General features: G+C 49.8%; 1 protein-coding gene across 1 annotated transcript in view; it reads left to right on the forward strand.

Annotated features, from left to right (window-relative positions):
• Positions 1-23,482, forward strand: part of SNX29 (sorting nexin 29) — a 548,807-nt gene that overhangs the window by 57,243 nt on the left and 468,082 nt on the right. Inside the window, exons 5-9 of the mRNA XM_060031763.1 lie at positions 4,777-4,957; positions 8,026-8,096; positions 9,276-9,524; positions 11,672-12,047; positions 18,819-18,937. Coding sequence (XP_059887746.1) covers positions 4,777-4,957; positions 8,026-8,096; positions 9,276-9,524; positions 11,672-12,047; positions 18,819-18,937 — 996 coding nt within the window. The remainder of the gene's footprint in view (positions 1-4,776; positions 4,958-8,025; positions 8,097-9,275; positions 9,525-11,671; positions 12,048-18,818; positions 18,938-23,482) is intronic.

Below are 23,482 nucleotides of genomic sequence, written 5' to 3' on the forward strand. Positions count from 1 at the left end.
GAGTGTAGACAGTCCTCAGAGACAGCGAGGGTAGAGGGTAGAGATTCTGCCCATGACAGAGCCTTTGAACCAGCTGTCTACCTCCAGACTAAGTAATTAAGAAAAGTAAGCCTTTCTTTGTTTACAAGGAGCCTAGCTCCTTGTAGTTGGGTTTTCTGTTTATTGCTGAGCGATGCTTTTGTATGTGTGTTTATTTTTGAGGGATGCCATCACCCCTTGAATGTGTGCATGCATTGCTCAGGGCCTGCCATGTTCTCGGCCCCCAAAATGATTGTCAGATGGTTGAAGAACCTGCCCTAGCTCCCTGCATTAGGCTTCTTCTGGCTGCAGGTGACAGCCAAAGGGCACTTACTGACTGAAGTACCCAAGAAAACTAGGGGTTGAGCTGGGTCCAGTGGAGTAGCATCCCCTACATCTGTCCCTTGGTCTCTCCCAGTTCCGCTTCTGTGTGGGTTGGCATCTTTCCCAGGTGGGCCACTCTACCTGACAGGGGAAATGGACCCAGGAAGCGCCAGATTTACATGACAGTTATAGTTCCTACTTCTAGAACGGAGGTTGGCAAATTTCCTTAAGGGATCAGATAGTAAGTATTTTGTGGGCCATAAGTTTCTGTAGCAACGTCCCAGCTCTGCCTTTGTAGCAGGAAAGCAGCCACAGGTGACTTGTAAACAAATGGACGTGACTGTGTTCCAGTAAAACTTTATTTACAGGGCTTCCCTGGTGGCACAGTGGTTAAGAATCTGCCTGGCAATGCAGGGGACACAGGTTCTAGCCCTGGTCCGGGAAGATCCCACGTGCCGCGGAGCAACTAAGCCCGTGTGCCACAACGACTGAGCCTGTGCTCTAGAGCCCGCGAGCCACAACTGCTGAGCCTGTGTGCCACACAGCTGAAGCCCGTGTGCCTAGAGCCCGTGCTCCACAACAAGAGAAGCCACCGCCATGAGAAGCCCCCACTCGCCCCAACTAGAGAAAGGCCGTGCAGCAGCGAAGACCCAACACAGCCAAAAATAAATTTAAAAAAACACAAAAACTTTATTTACAAAAAGAGGGGTGGGGTTGCTGAATTTGGCCCTTGGGCCTTTGTTTGCTGACTTCAGTTCTGGAGGGAGACAAGGCTTCTCTTCTAGCATTTCAGGCAGAAGTTGTGGGGAGGGCCCCGTGGTCCAGGGTGAGGCCAGTGAAGCACTCACTTCAGCCACAGAATTTAAGGGAACACCAAAAGCTCAGCGATCAAGATAAATAATATTTTCATGCAATATTTAAAAAAAATCAAAGTTAATACAGAAAATAATCCATCCTGCAAAGGTCACGCAAAAGTCCCACAAAATATCAAACAGGACCGGGATGAGGGGCTGCTGAGTGAGGCACGTTGAGGCGCCCGCCCTGCTGTGGCCAGGTGGTTGACCAGCTTGGGTTACCTGCCCACCCCTGTGGGAGGGAGAGTTTGGTAGTGCTAAAAGCAACTTCACAGGGAACCAAATGGAACACGGTTCCCCTAGGAAAGAGGGGTGCAGCTGCCAGAAGAAAGGGAAAGGGATGCCGTTTGCCTGCCTTGGTTCTAAGCACTTCATATCATGCTTTGTTGTCTCATTTTTTTTTCCCTCTTAGCAAACCTCAAAGGCAGGTAGTTCTCCCCATTTTACAGATGAGGAAAATGAAGGACAAACTATGTTGCCGAAGGTCACGCAATGCCTGAAGTAGAATTCGCGCCAGGGATTTTGCCCTCAAAGTATGCATTCTTGAATTCTTGGCATCGATTAAAGTTGAGGCCTGTTAGAAGCTTTGCCAAAGGCCCCGTGCTTTCATCATCCTCTGTCAGCAGGTGCCCCTAGGTAGCTCTCCTCAGTGCCCCTTTCTTGGCTCTTGTTCTTGTCGGCAGATGGCTTTAAGGAGTTGGGGGAACCAGAAGCCCTCACCCACTTTTGGAATCAGCCTCCTGTGTAAAGCAACAAGAGATAAGTGTATATTCCCAAAGTAAATTATGGACACTGCAAGTGTTAAGTGGCAGGTGAGCTGTGCTTTAAATAGACCACAGTAATTCTGGCAGTGGAAGCGGAGCCCTGCTGGGATAATAATGATCGTCAGCACATCACCCAGGCAGGCTTTAGAAGGATTCTGTATCGGTAAGCAGTTTGCGAAATTGAAAGGTGAAAACACACTTTGAGGTGTGTCATGTGTACTCAGGTCAGAGGGAAGTGACTGCAGTTTTAAGGAAAGACAATGCAGGTGAGAGTCACTTGATTGGAATCGTGACGGATGTACTGGTGGTTGTCTGGTGGGTTACAAAACAAGTTTTTGGCTGGTCAGCTGGCCGGCCCAGAGTGGTACTCTTACCAAATTCCAAGAGAGGCTTCCAGTAGAAAGAAGGCTGTTTGCACTTGTGCGGTTTGGGCTGATCTAATGGGTTTCGGAAGGGGATTAGTTTGGCTTTTAAGGATTGAGACAGAAGGTATTCTGAGTAAACTGCCCTGCTGGTGGTTTTACCAGTCGTTCCTGAGATGTTTATTCTAAATGATTTCAGAGGTTGACTTGATACACAGATGCACACACACTCATAAGTACATACACATTTACATGCTGTTAACAGAAAAAGGAAAAGAGGAAACAACATGAATGCTCTTGGATAAAAAGATAATTATTTAGCAAACAGTGGTTCGTCATCATGGGCTGGACGTCATGCTCCGTGTTCTACCCCCCTTTTCTCCAGTTACCCCAGTAACCCTAGGTGATTCTGCACTTTGGGGCTTACTTTAAGGGAGAGGAGTCTGAAGCTTAGCATGGTTGAGGGGACCTGCCCAGGGTCCTTCCGCTGAAGACCTCCTCGCCTGTTGTCCTGCCTGCTAGACTGGAAGCTTGTTAGGAACGAGTCCTTCTTGTCTACCTGGCGGCCCATAGCCTCGCCCAGCTTGTGGCTACTGGGAAGAATACAGCCTGTGCTACTTGAGCCGAACTGCAATCTTAGAGTGAGCTTATTAACTTGCTGTCCCGCTTATGGAGATGTGTGTATTCACATCCTTCTGGAAGGAAGGTTCAAAGCTCTTGTCACCTTCTCAGAGGGGTCCGAGCCTGTTTAGCTCCTGGATTAGAATCCCCATCTGGCAGCAGAGACTCAGCAGTTTCCCCCTCGGGATATCGAGCAGTTGTGAACATGATCCTTTTCAAGGAGGCAGAGCGCCCCTCACTTTGCAAGGCAGTGTGATGAAGTGGTTTTCAGGGAGACAGCTCTGAGGTCCCTTTCTGCTGTACCACTTATAACCGTGTGTCACTGGGCCAGTTACTTCACTTGTCTGGGCCTCAGCCTTGTCTTTGACATGGAGATGGCCTTGGTGGTTGTGAGGACTGAGGTCGGATGGAAAGTGTTGGGTGCAATGGCTGGCACGTAGTTAATGCTCAATAAGTAGTAGCCGCCATCGCTGTTGTTGCCGTTATTATTGGCAGCATTGAAAAGTGTTGATGACTGTCCTTAAGTAAAGAAGGTTGGTTACAAAATTAGGTATACACTAGAATTACACCTGTGAAAAACATCTGTGCGCATGTAGACAAGAAAAGCAGGATGTGAGGCGACACGATGACTATTTTATGGATAAAAACAAACTTCTTAGCTTTCCTTAAAGCCTTAAATCTGCTCAGACCTATGGAAATCTCCCCTAAGGAACTAGAAACAAGAACAGTGAGTTATGTACAGGGATGTCCAAAGCATTATACAGGGAAAATTGGCATTATATTATGTTCCCAACAGTCCTGAAATAAATTGTGTTTAACTGGGGAGCTATCAAAAATCACGTTCTCAGAGATCTTTACATGTTACAGGAAAATGTTCATGATCTAGACAAGAAAAGAAACAAGTCAGGATACAAAGCTACGTGTGTGTGTATTTATATATACACACATACATACATATACAACACACAATGTGATGGTGTATTAATTTCTTATGGCTGCTCTAACAAATTACCACAAAGTTTGTGGCTTAAAACAGCACAAACTAATTCTCTTATAGAGGGTAGAAGTCCAAAGTCAGTTTCACTGGGCTAAAGTCAAGGTGATGGCAGGGCTGGTTCCTTCTGGAGGCTCCAGGGCAGGGTCCGTTCCTTGCCTTTTCCGGCTTCTGGTGGCTTCTGGCATTCCTTGGCTGTGGCCACATCACTCCAGGCTGTGCTTCCCTGGTCATGGCACTGCCTTCTCTTCTGCATCAGCTTTCCTTCCCCCTTACTCTTTTAAAGACACTTGTGATTATGGCAGGCCCCCAGAGACTACCCAGGATAATCTCCCCGTTTCAAGATCCTTACAGGGGTCATTCTGCTGTAAGGACACACCTGCACACCTGTAATGACATGACCTGTCACATCTGCAAAGTCTCTTTTGCCATAAAAGGTAACATGCACAGGTTCCAGGGACTAGGGTATGGCTATCTTTGGGGGTCATAATTCAGCTCTCACAGATGTCAATTTTGTATAAAAAAGCAAAGTGCAGGCAAAAAGACTGACTTGAAAATGTTAATGTTGGTCGTCACCTCTGGATGGCGGATGGGGGGTTCATTTTTATTTTCAATATACTCTCGGGTATCTTCCTTTTTGGTGCTAAGAAGTAACTCTTTAACAACCCTCAAAACTGCCCATGGACATATATACAATTCTTTTTTTTTTTTTCTTAATGTTCTTCTCCATTGTGGTAAATCAACTATACTTCAATAAAAAAAACAAAACCAAAAACTGCCCAAGGGTGTTCCTCTTCAAACGATGCACGTCCCACAGCGCGGTCCCACTGTCTCCACAGAGCCCGTGTTCTGGTTCTATGTGAAGGAGGTCCTCAGCAAGCATGAGCTGCAGCGCTTCTACGCCTTGCGCCACATCGCCTCGGACGTGGGCCGCGGCCGCGCCTGGCTACGCTGCGCCCTCAACGAACACTCCCTGGAGCGCTACCTACACATGCTCCTGGCCGACCACAGCAGGCTCAGGTACCCCAGAGGGGCTTGGGGAGGGGGTGCGCCGAGGGGTGACCATCGTAGTATCTGCCCGCCTGCATCTGGGGCAGCTGGGTTCCCCTATTCCAGCCCCAGCTTGTCCAGCTGTGCTGTGGGGACAGTCGACCAGAGACTAAATGAGGATGCCTGTAAAGGGCTCCCTCCGCATGACAGCTGCATGCAGCAAGCACTCAATAGATGCTTGTTATTATTAAGGCCTGGGGCGTGGAGAGAGCTGTTGTCTTAGGACACAGCCTGCGCCCCACTTGCTGGAATTTTAATCTGGGTTTCTTTTGGATTCAGAATTTCTTTCTCTTTAGATGTTGGGTGTTCAGTGCCCAGTTTCATGGTGTGTCTCACCTTGCGTGCTGCGTACTGTACAGCTCCTTTTGGTTTTTTTGAGGTTAATCAACCCTAAACTGATGGAAAGAAATAAGGAAGTTTTAAGTTGGGGAGACAAGTCATTTGTTATTATAAAACAACATCTCGTTTTATTTTGTTTTCTTTTTTCTTGATCATAAAGTTCACTCTGTCAGTTCGTATAGGCCAGGTTATGCTATCATAACAAGCATCGTATAAAACTCATTAGCTTGAGACAGCCGAGTTCATTTCTTCCCCCTGCTGCATGTCTGTCATGGGTGGGAGGTCTCATCTCAGGGACCCAGGCTGACAGAGGCTCCGTCTCTACATATGCTTTCTTGATTGCCAAGGCAGGACAAGGGGCTGTGGCTGAGCGAAACTCTGGGGCTCTTAAAGCCTCTGCCCGCTGTGATGCTCACTCCCGCTCATATTTCACTGGCCGGCAAGTTACATGGCCACAGGCAAGCTCAGCAGGGTGGGTGAGGTATGGTTATCCCACAGCCATGGGGAGACGGCATTGAATGTGCATCAGCGACAGTACAGTCAGCCATATTCCCTTCAGAAACATTTGACGATGCTGTAGAACCCTCTGGGACAAAACTTAAATCACTCATAAATTGCACAGACACAACTCTGCTAACATGTTGGTATTTTTTCTGTCATTTTGCTTGTATGCTGGTGTTTGTGACCTTTTTCTCCTCTCCCTGTCTTCCTCTCCCTGTCCCTTTCTCTCTCTCTCTCTCGCTGTTATTTTCCCTCTGAGAAGGGTGGACTAGACATGTTGTTTTGTGTCACCTGATGATGCAAAGGGACAGTGGTCAATTCTGCCCTTGACCCTTGAATAACTTCCACATCAGCCCAGATCCTCAACATTGAAGTGTCAGCTAATTCATTAAGCTGGCGTTTCCTCAGTGCCGTGATGCATTTCCGTGATTTCATATCTTGCTGTGCGTTCCCTGGCTCAAGTCTCCTCTTCTGTTTCTCCTGTTGCTTGTGGTCACCTCTCTACCAGTAGTTTGTTAGGTGTTCTGGGATTGTGCACTAAGGCTGTTAAAGATACCCTTGAAGTTCTCCTATTGATGTTGCTTGTGGTACCTGGTCCGGTTGTGTGTTCAGACCCTGTGGATATGAAATGGTAGGGATGGGGGCCAGAACGACTGGCATCAGCTGTACCTGTGTGCTGCTTAGGGTCTGAGTTGGGAGGCTGCGAATGTCTGTGTGTACATCTGAGCATTAACCAGCTTTCATTAAGGAAAACATACCCATGTTTCTTATAATAGTTTTTGTGTGTGTGTGTGTGTGTGTGTGTGTGTGTGTGTGTGAAGCTCTTAACCGGCAGATCATTTACAAGTGCAGTCTGCCCTCTCTATCCCCAGGTTCTGCATCTGTGGTCTCAGCCATCCGTAGATTGAGTATCGTGTTTAAGATCTGTGGTTGGTGGAATCCGTGGACGCAGAATCTGCAGATTTGGAGAGCCAATTGTACTACACTATTTTATATAAGCATCTGCAAATCTTGGTATCCGAAGCGGGTCCTGGAACCAATCCCCCATGGATACCAAGGGACAGCTGTAGCTCAGAGTTGTGCTCTCATTGTCAAGGTTGAATGTAAGAGTGAGCAGTTGAAGTGAATCAGCTGTTAAGAATCAAAGTTGAACTTACCTGAATCACTAGCCACTCTAACTTGATGTGGGAAAACCAGATTCATTTACATGCATGAAAACTGGCTCCAATTTGCAAAGAATCACGCATTTGGGACTCAGAGGTCTAGTTGCAGTGCCACCTTGAACATGCAGTCTGTGCTTCCGTTGACATTTTTGCCAGGTTGAGTATGTTGAAAATGATGTGTTTCTTTTCTCTTTCTGTTAGTTGTATTCAGTCGCTTCAGCAGTTATGTATCCAGTCTCTTGCTGAACTCCAGGTCACCCGTCACTGACTGTGCTTCAGTGAAATTGGGTTTTGACTCCGTTAGTTTAGGGTTCTCTGACCTGGCGGGGAAGTCTGAGGGGTGAGGGTATTTGCTTGTTATTGCTTAACGGGGGATCAGATAAAGAGCTGGGGAATAAGGCTGGGAGACCTGCTTTGGAGCCCTGGCTGTACCATTTATTGCTGAATGACCTTGAACAATGGACTGACCTGTAGGCCTTTCTGTCCCCCTCCTCCCCCACTGCTGTTTAGATCTGTGGGCCTTTTTAGCCTCCCAGCCCTTTCCAGGGGTAACTTGGGCTTTTGGGCTGCAGCCCAAGCTGGTGTTATATACAAATGCCCTGGTTGATGGAGCCATGGAACTATAATTTCTTACTGAAATTGTCTCTTCTTGTATTAACCCAATCAGGGGGGCCTTGTGGGCCGGCTTGGATTTCCTGTCTGTCTCTTAGAGACATAGCTTGAGTGGAAGTCACCCCTCTGTCTGTCCCCTTCTCCTTTTCTGCTTCAGAAATACCACATGTACATCTCATGCCTATCTCAGTACTTTCAAGCTCAGGGGACTCTGAAGATCTCAGGGGACCAGTGAGGAAGTTGTAGGATATGTGCGCTCAATCCTTTGTTTATAACCAGACGCCTCAGCCCAGCAGAGACCTCGTATATCCACTCTGGGACACCCAGGCGTGGATTTTCCAGGGAACCATGTGTAGGAATTGTTTGGCTGACAGATGCTGAGAACCACTGTTCAGAGTTTTTCCCCTGTTTTCCAATTTGCAGCACTTTTTATGAAGACTGGGCTTTTGTGATGGATGAAGAAAGGTCTAGCATGCTTCCTACCATGGCAGCTGGTAAGCCTGGCCAGGGCCAAGGGCGGGGGCTCCTGTGAAGCTTGGTGAGCAGAAGAGGCTGCCTGGGAGTGAATTTATAACTCCAAGGGATGCTCTGGTTTTCCCTCTCCTCACCGAATTAATAATGAGTCACTTGCCGCTGTCCTTCCTTTAGTGGTGATGAGCAATTGAGTCCATTTATCTAGAATTTGGTGCCCTGGCTGGGAAAGCATGGGGTTGAGGGTGTTTGGCCGTGGCTTTGCAAGTGTAATATAAAGATCCAGGGAACTGGGGGAGGAGACCTGCCTTTGAAGCCTAGCTCTGCCCCTGTCTGGCAGGTGGCCTGGGGCAGATCCTGTGAGCTTTTTTACCTTTACTTTTCTCTTCTGTGACGTGGGAATCCTGATAGCACGGCAGTCACCTGTATAGGGCTGTGAGAGAATGCGATGTGAGAAAGAGTCAAGTACATGATTTGTTACCATGAAAGCCCTGCATTGATGCTAGTTGATGAATTGTTAAATTGTTAAACATTTGACTGTCACTCAAAGGGTAAAGTGGGTAACTTGTTTCTTTCTTCCACATCCTTTGTTGCCTCCTTTTTCTCTCTTCCCTCAAAGTTTGCACTGAGTCCCACCTACTGAGAGTTATGTTAGGCTTGTCCATTGATGAGGAAAAGTCAGGTGACCATGATGTCCTGTGTGGGCCATAGGAGACCAGGGCAAGTTTTTGCCTAAAGTGATAATGGTAATGATACTGGTACACATTTTTTGATTGCTTACTGAGCTGTTTTCGATGGGTGATGGTCTTTAATACTCTGTAAGGGATGCTGCTGTCCCCCTATTATAGATAAGGAAACTGAAGCTCAGAGGTCATGAATGGCTTGACCCAAGGTCTCAGAGCATGTAAGTGGCAGTGCTGGGATTCAACCCAGGCAGTCCGACCTCAGAACTTACTCCTTAACCTCCCCACGGTTGACTTCTTATTTGCATTTGTCTTCCTGACGGATAGGGAGAGAATTTGGAAAGACTCAACTCCAGTGATAGCGGGTATCTCCTGACCTCAGTTTTGTGGGTGGTTTTTATTGCCATTTGAGACGAGTGTGTACCCTCTTGTGTACTATAACGTCTGCAGCTTGTTTATTGTGTTGGAGTGTGACTGTTGAACAGCAGACACACCAGGCTTTTCCCTTTTTGGGGGCAGGTCTGAACTCCATACTCTTCGCGATTAACATCGACAACAAGGATTTAAACGGGCAGAGTAAGTTTGCTCCCACCGTCTCGGACCTCTTGAAGGAATCCACGCAGAATGTGACCTCCCTGCTGAAGGAATCCACGCAAGGAGTGAGCAGCCTTTTCAGGGAGATCACGGCATCCTCGGCTGTCTCCATCCTCATCAGGCCTGAGCAGGAGACCGATCACCTGCCCGTCGTGTCCAAGCACATCAGTGCCGGTGAGCGAGAACGAGGGGAGGACAGAGGGTCGGGTGAGGATGACAGATTGTGTCATCTGAAAGCGCCAAGGGGAGTGAAATCTGATGCACTCATATTTTCAGTTCATGTTTGTGTTTATCTTTTTAATTTTTTTTTGGCTGCACTGTGTGGCATGCAGGGTCTTAGTTCCCTAGCCAGGGATTGAACCTGTGCCCCCTGCAGTGAAAGCACGGAGTCCTAACCACTGGACTGCCAGGGAAGTCCCCATGTGTTTATCTTTCTTACCCTTATTCACTTGGAAAGGGATCTGAGAGCCTTCCTGAGATGTGAAGATGATAGGGTAACCAAGCCAGCAGCTCAGTCAGAGCAAACTGAAAGGGAGGGTGTGATGGTCACGTGAAGCCAGGGGAAGTTGATCTTCATTCCTTTATCCATTCATTTCTTTAATTATCCTTCTGATAAGTGGGGTGAAAGCCCAGCTCAGGGTGCTGTGGAGAATGTATACCGTTGCGGGGATGACATTTAAGTGGAGGCCGGGGGAAGGAGGGAGTTGGTTAGCTTTGACTCTAGGCTGTGAGGAGGCAAAGAAAGTTGATTCAGTTCTGATCAATTTTGTGAGAAGTTTACAATACCCCTTGAACTTTCTGGGACATCCAGAATATTGCAACAGCAAAACTGGAAATTTTGGGTATAAGAGCTTAATCCTGGTATTCTCAAATCCCTTAAACAAAGCAGTAATCATGGTCATCCCTTTGGAATTATTAATGATGGTGAAGACTCAGAATCCCATGGAGTCTTTGGTACACACTGGCTTTATCTGTCTTGCCCTCTCTTTCTCGAGCAGAGACCCCACGCAAATGACATAGAAACAGGACTGTTGATAACTTTGTGTACCAGAGATGCTGGAATTTGCATACCCAAAGGAGTATCTTGGGACTTCCCTGGCAGTCCAGTAGTTAAGACTCCGTGCTTCCACTGCAGAGGGTGCGGGTTTGATCCCTGGTCAGGGAACTAGGATCCAGCATGCCATGCAGCATGGACAAAACAAATAAACAAGCAAACAAAAACTGGCCAAAGGAGTATCTTTTCTGTCCATTTTGGGAACCTGCTTCTGACACTGTCTCAGAGTTGGGACACACTGTTGAAGCGTCACCATGTCACACCTTGGTTTAGATGGATTTGACTTTATGGAATCGGCTCCAAAGTGCCTCACACCCAAGGTGGATGATTAAGATGGGTGAACAAACCGGCTCGTCTAAGTGCTGGTCACCAAGGCAGTCTTGACTTCTGTTTTAGTTAGCCTTTGCTGTGTAACAAACGCTCCAAAATGTAGTGGCTTAAAACAAACAACCACAACTTATTATTTTTTTATGATTCTGTGGGTTGGCAGGATGGTTCTTCTGGTGGTTTCACCTGGGCTCCCTCATGGGGGTTCATTCAGCTGGTGACTGAGCTGGAAGATTCAAGATGGCCCCACTCATGCACCTGAAGTTGGTGCTGACTCTTGGCTGGGGCATCTCAGTTTTCCCCCACATGGTCTCCCATCCTCCAGTAAGCTAGACCGGCTTCATGGTCATTTCAGGGCAGCATTCCATGGGGGTAATGCCTAGGCTCTAGAACTCACACACTGTTATTTCTGCCACATTCTGTTCTTAAAAGCAGAGCACTAAGTCAGCCTGGATTCCAGAGGGTGGAGAAATAGATAGCACCCTTGATGGGGGACAGCAAAGCCCCACTGTAAAGGGGCATCGTGCTGGGCTGGGAGGAATTGTGGCTGTTAAACTGTCGACTACAATCCCTAAACTGATTTTCTTGGTCTCATCTCCCAGCCATGAGAGTATCTTCCAAAGATACTTCCATTTGCTACAATACAATTCATTTCAATAATGATTCACCCTTTTAATCAAAGTGCTTGGAAGGATTGCTTAGAAGGAATGAATGTAATATATGCTCTAGGGCGTATATGTTCACATCAGAGGTAGAGGCTCACATCCATTTTGCTTGGTCTCCCGTAGACAAATTTTTTTTCCAAGGGTTAAAAGAAATCTGAGTTTATCTCAGATCTAGTTTTTAGTAGAACAGTAGAGATTTTCCACAGTCTAGAGGCAGGATGGCTCCATCATCGCTTTATCTTGCCTGCTTTTTCTTATCTCATATCTTTTGCCAGATGCCAAGTGTAAAAGGGAGAGGAAGAAGAAAAAGAAGGTGACTAACATCATCTCGTTTGATGACGAGGAAGACGAGCAGAGCTCCGGGGATGTTTTTAAGAAGATCCCTGGGGCGGGGGAAAGCTCGGAGGAGAACTCCGACCGCTCCTCGGTCAATATCATGACGGCCTTTGAAAGCCCCTTTGGGCCAAATTCCAACGGAAGTCAGAGCAGCAACTCATGGAAAATCGATTCTCTGTCTTTGAACGGGGAGTTTGGGTACCAGAAGCTCGATGTGAAAAGCATCGATGATGAAGACGTGGACGAGAATGAGGACGACGTGTACGGGAGCACACCTGGAAAGAAGTGCCCGGGCCGCTCGGAGTCGCCGGAGAAGTAAGTTCTGCGTGAGCTTCTGAGGAAGGGTGGCTGGCTCTTTCTATAGTATTGGGTGAAATTAGACTGCAAGTTTTCTGTTTGTGTGGCGCATCATTCATTTTTCAGATCTCGATTTCAGAAGAAGGAGCATGAGTTTGCTCCACTCCTGAGAACTAAGGAGAAGGGAGCATATATACTATTTGAAGGTACCTACTGCAAAGTTGGTGTCAAGATGTAGGCCTTGAAATTCTTGCTTTATGTCTGTGTCTTTCATTTTTGTTGCTTGGATTTTGCTTGCATCCCTTACTTCCCACTAGCCCAGGAAGCTCAGGAGAGAGGCAGGGTATTCTAGAGAATAGTCTCCAGCTGGTAATTTCTGTGTTTATTTGCAGGGGTGTGAACGGCAGTAACTGGCCTGCACTCGCCGCCTTAACACTGGAGCTGCGGTGCATGTGTACCTGCAGGAGGGGCTTGGTGCAAGTGAAGGCGTAAAACAGAAAAGCATAGTTAGGAGCTTGGATCTTAGAATCAAGGCAACCTGGGTTCTCATTTACTAGCTGCGTGGCTTAGGTTAGACTAGGTTGGGGGAGCTTCTTCACCTCCCAGAGCTTCAGGCCTCACGTGAGACCTAGAGAAAAACAGCATCTGCTTTGTAGAGTTGTTGTCCAGTTAATGGGACCCTGCGTGTTGGGCCTTGGGCACGGGTGCTGGCACTTTAAGAAAGAATGCAGGCAGCTGTGGCCGCTGTTATACTGTAACTCGTAATAATTCCTGTGCTTGGTCTTACTCTTAGTGTCGAATAACCTAGGAACCTCTTCACCTGAGCTCTGTAGTGTGCAGTGCAACCCTAGTCACGGCTGGCTTCAAAACCAGCCCGTGAAAGTGTAAAATGAAGACCCCGACACCCCCTGGTGCAGCGGAGGGGCACAGCGTGCCTCTAGCCCGAAGCTTTGCGTGTCCATGTGTTGAACTGGAGTTTTTTTTCTTTCTCATGAGACTTTCCCTGTTTTTGTCTTTGATTTTTACTCTCATCCTCATTCACATGCATATCCATGTTAGTAGCATTACCTTGTCGATCATCTGGGACAGGCCAGATGAGGCAAACTGCAGATTCACGGTATCCCAATACTTAGAGCTGCCCCGGGGGGTTTGCGGTGCCAACCCCACCTGATGGATGAAAGGCGAGTTTCTTTAGTTAAGATTTGTCAAACCAGTGGGAAGAACTGGAATTAAGGTTAGGCTGTGTTCCAAAGCTTATAGTACTGTCAGGTATTTTCCATGTTTCTACACAGCCATGAATCTCGATTGGTTGATACTCTGTCAGATCAACGTCATGATTTGCTAGCGGTTCCCCTGTCGTTGAGTATTTAGGTTGTTGGCATTGTTTTTGTTTTCTGTTACCAGCCATTCTGACATGAACATTTTCGTGCACAAGGCTTTTTTCTCCTACTAAAGTATGTTAGGGTAGCTTCCCTCCAGCATTGTTCTTGCGTACTGTGTACGAATGATTTTGTACCTGCGTCCAGTCTTGTGACCTGCTATATTAGGGTTCTCCAGAAAAACAGAACCAATAGTGTGTGTGTGTGTGTGTGTGTGTGTGTGTGTGTGTGTGTGTGTGTGTGTGTGTGTTTCTCGTATGTATGTATGTATGCATTTATCTAGAGAGATTTATCTTAAGGAATTGGCTCATGTGATTGTGGAACTTGACAAGTCCAAAATCTGCAAGGTAGGCTGGCAGGCTGGAGACCCAGGGAAGAATTGCAATTTGAGTCTGAAGACAGTGTGCTGGCAGAATTTCTTCTTCCTTGGGGGAACCTCAGTCTTTTTCTGTGAAGGCCTTCAACTGATTGGATGAGGCCCACCCAAATTATGGAGGGTGATCTGCATTATTCGAAGTCTCCTGTCTTAAATTTTAATCTCATCAAGACAAATACCTGCACAGAAACATCAAGAATAATGTTTGATCAAATGTCTGGGTACCACGGCCTAGCCAAGTTGACACATAAAGTTAACCATCACACTCGCCTACAGTTCTTCCTCTGGGCCTTTTAGGAAATGCCATTTGCATTCTCTGTCTCTGTAGATGAGTGCACCTCTGAGTTGATTCACTCCACGAATCAGTGTTTTGGCCTCAAACACAGTCATTTCTCTTCCTACTGGACTGGTGACATTGAGGGGAGGCTGGAGCTGGGAGGCCAGCTTGCGAGCCAGGATAGCTGCCAGCATTGTGATGTGTGAAACACAAAACAGTGCAGGGTGACCTTTACAGGGCCTGGGCCCGTTGAGGCCATTGGGCCCCCTATGGGTTATGGACAGCCACTCCCTGGCGTAACGAGGGGCTCTTGAGTCAGCATTCTGCAGAACCTCTTGGGGAAAGAGAGAGAAATGATGAGATGGCCTACTGAGTAATACCTTCGTTTTGCTTCTAAGCTAATATTCACGTGAAAGGTCTAGGATCCTGGAGGGGCCAGAACTTTAAAAGTTTAATAGCACAGCCAGGTTTGTGGGAGGAAAGGGGCCAGGCTGGGAGAAGCACATGGTGGGTTGCAGTGGCCTTTGGCAAAGTCGAATGCTCTGATGGTCTTTTAGATGCTCTGTTGGCCAAAGGTTTACACCTCTACTTGCTGGCAGTTAAACCCCTTCTTTGATGACTGAGGAAAAATGTCCGAGGACTGAGGAAAAATCTTGTCCCTCCTACCTCAGTATTTTATTTTTTTTAACATTGCTTTACAATGGTGTGTTAGTTTCTGCTTTGTAACTAAGTGAATCAGCCATACATATACATATATCTCCATATCTCCTCCCTCTTGCGTCTCCCTCCCACCCTCCCTATCCCACCCCTCTAGGTGGTCACAAAGCACCAAGCTGATCTCCCTGTGCTATGCAGCTGCTTCCCACTAGCCATCTATTTTACATTTGGTAGTGTATATATGTCCATGCCACTCTCTCACTTCGTCCCAGGTTACCCTTCCCCCTCCCCGTGTCCTCAAGTCCATTCTCTACGTCTGTGTCTTTATTCCTGTCCAGCCCCTAGGTTCTTCAGAACCATTATTTTTTGACTCCATATATATGTATTAGCATACAGTATTTATTTTTCCCTTTCTGACTTACTTCACTCTGTATGACAGACTCTAGGTTCATCCACCTCACTATAAATAACTCAAGTGCGTTTCTTTTTATGGCTGAGTAATATTCCATTGTATATATCTGCCACATCTTCTTTATCCATTCATCTGTTGATGGACACTTAGGTTGCTTCCGTGTCCTGGCTGTTGTAAATAGAGCTGCAGTGAACATTGTGGTACATGACTCTTGTTGAATTATGGTTTTCTCAGGGTATATGCCCAGTAGTGGGATTGCTGGTCGTATGGTAGTTCTGTTTTTAGTTTTTTAACTACCTCAGTATTTATAAGTGTTGGCCTTGCTTTTGTTTTTTTCTTAAAGTATTTATTTATTTATTTATTGGCCGCACCAGGTGGCATGCGGGTTCTTAGTTCCCCAACCAGGGATCGAACACGTGCCCCCTGCAGTGGAAGCACAGAGTCTTAACCATTGGACCGCCAGGGAAGTCCCTGTTTTTTCTTAAAAGAGGATATAATATCTTTATTATAGAAAGGGGTTTTCCTGTCACTTTATGTGTGCTCCATGACACCAACAGGAAAGTGGGGTGAAAATATAGTTCAACAAGAATTACAAACATGAAAAACTTTGCACTTCACCAGCAATTAAGCAAACACAAAGTGAAACCAAACACTCTGTTTTGCCCATCATCTTCGTCAAGATTTAAAAAGAGAACTGGGTGGGCTTCCCTGGTGGTGCAGTGGTTGAGAGTCCGCCTGCCGATGCAGGGGACACGGGTTCGTGCCCCAGTGCGGGAAGATCCCACATGCCGCAGAACGGCTAGGCCCGTGACCCATGGCCGCTGAGCCTGCGTGTCCGGAGCCTGTGCTCCGCAACGGGAGGAAAAAAAAAAAAGAACTGGGTGAAAGGCAGCCTTGGGTGAGCGCCCTGCCTGGAAGGCTTGCTCTCAATGTGTCCTCAATGGTTGGAATCTTCCAGACACATAGCAGGCGTTAACTGTGGAATAATGATGAAGTATGGCTGGTGCTAGGGTCATCCTGATAGAGCGCTGGTCATGTCCACAGCCCTTGGGGAAAACAGTTTGACACGATGTCAGGAGCCTTAAAAATGTTTATCCCCCTTGATTTAGTAATTCCACTGCTGGGAAACTACCCTGAGGACCAGCCTCAGGAAAAAGCTTGCTGCGTCTAGATACCAACATGCTAATTTAGAAAAGCTAAGCAGTGAACCTGACGAAAATGTGCAACCACAGAGGAACAGTTAACCGTGGAATATTTTGTAGTCTAAATCTTAATGTTCCGGATCTGAAACATCTTAAATGACATCTAAAAGTATCTAAGTAGTATGAAGATGAAATTATGAGTTAATATCGAATGAAAAAAGCAAAATATAAAAACCTACATCTAGCTTCATTACAACCTCATAAAGGAAAGCACGTGAGGAAAGAAAGAAAAAAAAGACACTATGGAAATCGTGTCTACCTCAGTTGTTTTGGGTAATGGTGCTTTGGGTGTATTTTTCCCCCTCCTCTTTATGGCATTTTGTAGGTTTTAAAATAAGTGTCTTACTTTTCTAATGAAAAGCAACACCGGTTCTGTTTCTAAGCCCAACTCTGACCCCGTATTCTGAATTGGTCTCTGCTTTAGGAATCACTTCAGTGTAACTCCTTTTCTAGGTGGAGGCCTTTGGCCACTTTTACTCGGGTCCGAACCTTAGTTCGTGGGACCTGACTTCACTTTGTGCTCTGCATGTGTTACTGGAAAGTGGCAAGATGTCCCCTTAGAAACAACAGAAAGTCCCACCTGCCTGGAGCTGGTGCAGCGGCCGGGAAAGGCCTGTGGTTTTGCTGCCGTGTCCCGAGGGGCGCCCCTGGCCACCTCTGGGTGTCTGGGAGTCCCCTTGGTTGCCAGCTGCTGGATCAGAGCCCCGGGCGGGCGGTTCTTTACAGATTGTAGAGGCAGAGCCAAGTTCACCCCAGAACCTGGCTCTGCGGCTGGGCACACAGGTCGGGGGCGCTTCCTCTTCTGTGCCGCGTCCTGGGCGTTACCTGCAGGACTAAATGACACAGGTGGCAAAAATCTGTTAGGGTTATTACCTGATGTGTGTCCTGCTCCGTGTCAAACGTGCGACCAAAAGCTCGAGAGTGCTCAAAGGAGAATGTCTACAGACAGGCCTTAAAAGAGGAGTTGACAGGCCTTCCCTGGTGGCGCAGTGGTTGAGAGTCTGCCTGCCAATGCAGGGGACGCGGGTTCGTGCCCCGGTCTGGGAAGGTCCCACATGCCATGGAGCGGCTGGGCCCGTGAGCCATGGCCGCTGAGCCTGTGCGTCCAGAGCCTGTGCTCCGCAACGGGAGAGGGCACAACAGTGAGAGGCCCGCGTACCGCCAAAAAAAAAAAAAAAAAAGAGTAGTTGACAGACTAGCCTGCCGGCCAAATCTGCCCCCAGACGAGAATGGCTGTTACATTTTTTAAAGCGTTGTAAAAAGCAAAAACCAACCAAACAAAAAACCAACAAGGAAGTATACTTATGGCCACAAAGCCTAAAACTGACTATCTGGTCCTTTCCAGAAAAATTTTGTTAATCCCTGCTCTAAATGAAAGAAGAATTATATACATCATGTCAGTGATGGGGCAGTGGCCAGGAGACCTCATTGTAATTGGATCTGGAAGACCTGGGCTGAAGCCTTGATTCTGGCCAAGTGATGAACTTGGACAAGTCGCATGATCTCTTTGAGTTGTCTTCCTACCCCCTCCCTCCCCTCCCTCCCCTTCTCCCTCTCCCTCCCCCTCCTCTTCCTCTTCATCCCTCCCTCCCTCCCTCCCTCCCTCCATTAAGTAGGTATGATTATGATCTGCTTTGGTCTTCTTTACAACTGATTTACTACGTGATTTTATAAACTTTCAAGTACTGCACAGATGCTTCCCGGTATTTGTCAGTGGTGCTTGATTGCCCAGAGGCAGATGCTGCAGTGGGCAAATACTTTCTCAAATTTAACTGGACCAGCCTGGCGTTACAAAGACGGCTCAGGCTAGTTTGGTGCTTGGTGGATAAGGTGGCAGTATAACGGATCATATGAGCCTGGTTAATATTTGAGCTGACCCCCTTTCTTGGAAGGGACCCAGACACCATCCGGTCTGGTTCTGTCCTTTTACTTGTGAGGGTTTGAGAACCAGCGAGGCATAGGGACCCTAGCCCAAGGTCATTTCAGAGCCTGGAGCCCACGGGGCCTCCTCCTGCTTCAGCACCAGAATGTGCTGCCCCCACCTCCCGCCCCCGTGACTCTGGCTCTTCCCTCCGTCCTCACCTCAAACCTCCCTTCTTCAAGGAAGCCTTCCACCACCTTCCCGACCAGCTCCACAGACCTGAGCTGCCATTTCACACCTTCCTGTGGGATTACATGCCTCATGTCTGCTTCCCCCAGTAGACTGTAAGCTCCATGAGGGCAGGATGGACCCTGTTGTCTGGTTCTTTGCCAGCACAGAGTGTGTGCGCACTGCCGGGCAGGTAGGAGGTGCTCAGTAAACACGGGCTGAAGGAGTGAGCACCGGAGGGCTGGCTCCCGACTCCCACCCGGGCCTGCTTCTGTTCTCATCCCCCTCATGGCTTGGCTGGTTCCCAAGAGGGGGTTGTGGAGGCCCATCAGGTGCTGTACTACTCGGGGCCCTTGGGGCTTTCGGCCCTGATGTGCGCTGTGTTCTCCCCCCGCAGGCCGCTAGACGGGGCTGCCTGCCTCTCCCAGATGCACAGCTGGGCTCCACTGCACGTGCTGCATGGCGACGCCGATGTGCTCTTCCCGGTCAGTGGCGTGGGCTCCTACGGCCCTGCAGGTAGGTGTCTCCCGATTCCTCCTTTCCTCCTGTCACAGCTCTGGCTCGAGAAGCAGCAGGAGTGGCTGGGTTACGTCTGCGGGTGGTGGGGTGGGAGAGTGGGAGAGAGAGCACGGAGGCCAGGGCTCAGGGCAGTCGGGGCCTGTTGAGCTCAGGAGCGACAGAGGCTGCTCTCCTTGCTGAGCCTGGGTATTTTGAGGTGCTCTCACCTGAGTGAGTGTTGACAAACCACCAGGGAGCCCTTGGGGCCTGTTTTTCTTCTTGGCAGTGATGTGTTGAACTTGGTCACATGCAAGCTGATCACAAATGGTGACCATTATTTTTGCCTCTTAGGAGAAGGGAGAAGGTCACAGAACCCGTAGCTCTAAAGGTCCTTGTGCTCTTTGCAGCCAAGTGCTTGGGGGTGAGGGAGTAGCTTGCTTAAAAGTGGCTAAGCATTTCTGACCTGTTCCTTGTGGTCGAGCAGGCTTGCCTGTGGTTCGTGATTGTTTTCTTTAGCTAGAGCAGGTCACGGTGGGGGGTATTGGGGGGGTGGGCGGTGAGGCTGGGAGCATGGATGAGCCCGGCTCCCCTGGTGGGGTAGGTGTTTGCAGCGCCTGGCGCAGTGAAGTGCTTGGTCGCCGTCACTGCCTCACAGCACCAGCGTGTCACGGAGGCCTCGGCCCCCTTGTGTAGGTGCCCTTCTCACCCTCCTAGGCCCGGGTTTAGGGAACCGTGGGCCGGGGCCCACCGACTGCCCAGGAAGCTGTTGACATTCTGAACCGGATGATAGACCGTTGTTGTGTCACTGTGTCAGGAACAGAAACCCACTCAAACTAGCTGTGGCACGAGGCAGGGCGGGCACGCTGACTGGCACAGTCTTGGGGCAGGTGGTCAGCTCAGGCCCAGTTCTAGAAGTTGCTGAGGGAGGCACGTGCCCACCCTGTGAGGCAATGTTCCCGGTGTAAATTGAGGCTAATGAGAGTGCGGCTAAGTGACTTACGTCCGCCAGGCTGTTCTCTTCTGGAAAGTATGGATGGCGGTGATGACAGTCCTTGAAGTGAGTCCAGGACTGTCAGGTGATGGATCTGGGTTAGCTCATCCACTCGTGACCACAGCCCGCGAGGGAAGGGCTGGTTATTGTTACACCTCCTCCTTCTGAGACTTGTGGCAACGGTTCCCTGAGTTAATCTGGGACAAGGTGCCGGGCACATGTGAAGTCCCCAGGCAGGCTTCCTGCAGGCATTGCACTAGTGAGGTCGCCTGCGGGCGCCCATGGGCTGGAAACTGGGACTTTGGGATGGAGGGATTCCGGGCCCGGCGAGGTCCTGCTGTCATTCTGGTTCTGTGCCCCACGCTTCCTTGTGGGGATCTGCCCCCACCTCCTCTCCCTCCGGGTCTGTCTCTGCTCCCTCATCATTCTCCGCCCTCTTGTTTGGCCTCTTTGGCTGAGGTGCCAACACTACTGCCTCGGCTGTGTCCTTCCATACCAACTAGAGCTTCTGTCCAGGTGTTGATTGAAACCCCAGAGAGGGACGGTCCGGTGGGCCTAGCTGGTGTCTGCAGGCCAGGCCGGCCCCTGCAGCTGCTTCCGTTCGGGTGACCAGCCTTGGTCTGAGCCACTGCGCGTTGGAGGTCTGGCCACCTCGCCCTTGCCCGTTCAGCAGCAGTGCAGACGCGAGCAGAATGTCTGAGAAGGCGGGGGGTGGGGTGGTGGCTGGCAGAGAGTAGGTGGTCCCACGTTCGTCTGTGGGACCGCTGGAGGCTTTCCAGTGCTTGTTCGGGCATCTGAGTCGGGGTCCGGTTCCCCGTTCCCCTTGCCCTGCTCCCCACGGGCGGCCTTTTGTTTGGGTCATGAGCTGTTGCTCGTTGCCGCGTCAGGCTGCTCCTGGGGCTTGGCGGTGTGCCCTTCGCATCAGGGGTTTAGTCACGGAACGCAGCATTCTGGCCGGCCTCCAGGATCCTCGCCAGGAGCCACCCCTCCCCCCACAGATTTCCCACCCTCCCTCCTCGGGCCGTCAGCCTCGCAGACCCAGAGGCTCACCTAGTCACTGTGATGGGAGCCCAGCTCCAGCTGGTCTCGACTGTCCTCACCAGAGGCGCTGCATGTGGGCTGGTCTGCCAGCTTTTAAACTTACTGTTAACAAAGCTGCCAGGAGTCATGGAAGCTTGTGACCGCCTGAGGGGCAAACTCATCATGGTGAGAACACTGCACGGGAAGGCGCGTTATTCTAGGGCTGCCGGAAGATACTAGAATCAGCTGGGGGAAGCCGTGTCCTGGCTGGAGTGCCGAAGCGCATCGAGTCCCTCCTGGCCTGACGCCCCATGTCCGTGGAGGTGTGCGGGCTGGTGGTGCTGAGGCTGGCCTGGCTGCCGGCCCGGCCTCTCCACGGGCAACCCTGGGCGTGCACGGCCAGATTTCTCCCCAAGATTCCTTCTCTTTCACTCCATTTGACTAGTGTCCCTTCTGATTGACACTTGCCTACTTTAGTGACGTTCAGATCTCCTTTCTCTTTCTGGCCTGGGAGTCATTTCATGTCTTTACCTTGGGGGTTATTTAGAGAAAGAGGGAGGGGATAAAAAAAAGGGAGAGAGGCCTGTGGCGGGGAAGTTTGGATGTTTTAGTAGCTAAGTCTGGGGAGGGAGAAGGCGGCAGAGAAGGGGACCCTGAACACAGGATCATTATCCTTCTGAACCTTGGGAGAGGCGCCTCTGTGGTTTGGGGGGCCATGCCTTGGGCTGCATTTTTGGGGTTAGGGAGGGGCTCAGAGAAGGGAGACACCAGCCCAGGGTCACCGAGACCCTGACAGGCAGATGGAGGATTAGATCCAGTCATTCCTCCGGGCATGTCATTACCTAGAGCAGAGCAAAGCACATTTACCAACATCTGTTTGAAGCTGCCAGGGAGAAAAAGTCCCCGAAGTTTCTTTCAACTGAGAATCATAAATTGAGGGGGACAGAACACCCATTCCTGCTGACTATGTACGTGGAAGTGTTACTGCTCCTTGCTGAGGGCCTGTGCTTGGAGTTGGGTTTTGGCAAATGCGGAGCTGGTTCACTGGACAGCTTGGGTCCTCGGCCCCTTCCTCTCCCCATCAGGTCCAATGTTCCCCGACTTCTCCCAGTCCTGCCATTGGGTCTGGGGTTGGGGCGCTGCCAGGCTTTGGGGGATCTAAAGGCGAGTCCCCTGGGAGTGCCACAAGGCAGGGAGGGGACAGCGACATCATTTTAATCCTCCGACGTAGAGGAGGAGGAATGAATGGTCGAAGTGTCCTCTGAATGCTTCCACCACCCTCTTCTAACTCATCCTTCTCTCACTGGGCTCGTACAAAATAGCCTCTCAACAGCTCTCTATCCCTGTCTGCCATCCATCCATCCTTCTTTCAGCAGCCAGAGTGATTTTTTAGAATGTACATCAGATTGCCTCATTCTCCTGCTCCAAATCCGGAACCCTCACTGTGCCCACCCGGCCCCCACTCACCCCGCAGCCTCACCTCCTCCCGTTTCCCCTCTGCCTGCTGCCCTGGCCATACCAGCCAGCTTTCACTTCCTCCTCCCCTCGAGCTCCTCCTGCCTTTAGGCTGCGGCCCAAGGGCTGCTGCGTTAGAGAACACCGTGGCCCGGCCGCCCACCACACCGCACGCGGCGCGGGCCTTGGTTTCACTCTATTGTAACCCTAGGTGTCTCCACTTCTCCGACCTCGGTGTACCACCTGAAATTGTGTATTTGTGTAATTACCTGATAACGCCTGTCCCCGAACCCCTACCTGCACTAGCCTTTGAGGTACGTGAGGGCAGGACCATGTCTGTTTTGCTTCCAGTGTGACCCTGACCCTAGTCAGAGCCAGGCCCGCAGCTGGGATTCAGGGGAGCACATCAGTGCCGGGGTGGGGTGTGGGCATGCTGAAGGGAGTGGACGTCTGGCAGTTGGAAAAATGACGTCTGGCTGGGGGCAGAGGGAGAGGGGCCTCGACAGTGTCTGCGATCGCTCTGTGGCCCCAGTGCATCAGGCCCGCTGCAGCTGGCACAGGGTCAGGGTCGTGTATTATGACGGGAAATCCACTTGGGCCGGGTAGGCGTGGTGTCCGGAATCCTGGTGGGTGATGCTGGTCTTTACTCCACCCGTGGATTTGCGTTGTGTAGTTGGAGTCCTGTCTTTGCTTCAGGGAGTGGAATCTGACGGCTGTGTGTGAGTTAGATTGGAGGCTGAAGCAGAGCTGAGGGGACCTGCTGCAGAAGAGCCCAGGGAGGGCCTGGAGCCCTCGAACTGGGGGGTGGGGGAAGTGGCTGGAGAGCAGGGAGTGGGAGGTGACTGGGTGGGACTGCCTGGTCTTGGGCACCGACCAGCTCTGGGATGGGAGGGAGGGTGGTACCACCATCTTCTGAGGTGGGAGCGGTTTTGAAGGTCATGATCAGTTGGGGGGCCAGTATGGTATCCCAGTAGAGCTTTCTGGCGGGCGGTTATAAACGTGGGTTTAGTTATTGAAGATTGAGGGCCTAGCCAGAGGTGAGGGCTCGAGAGCTGTCACCTTCACGGAGCCGAGAGCTGGAGCCAGGACCTTTGCTG

The sequence above is a fragment of the Delphinus delphis genome, chromosome 15 (assembly GCF_949987515.2).
Source record: "Delphinus delphis chromosome 15, mDelDel1.2, whole genome shotgun sequence".
Classification (NCBI taxonomy): domain Eukaryota; kingdom Metazoa; phylum Chordata; class Mammalia; order Artiodactyla; family Delphinidae; genus Delphinus; species Delphinus delphis.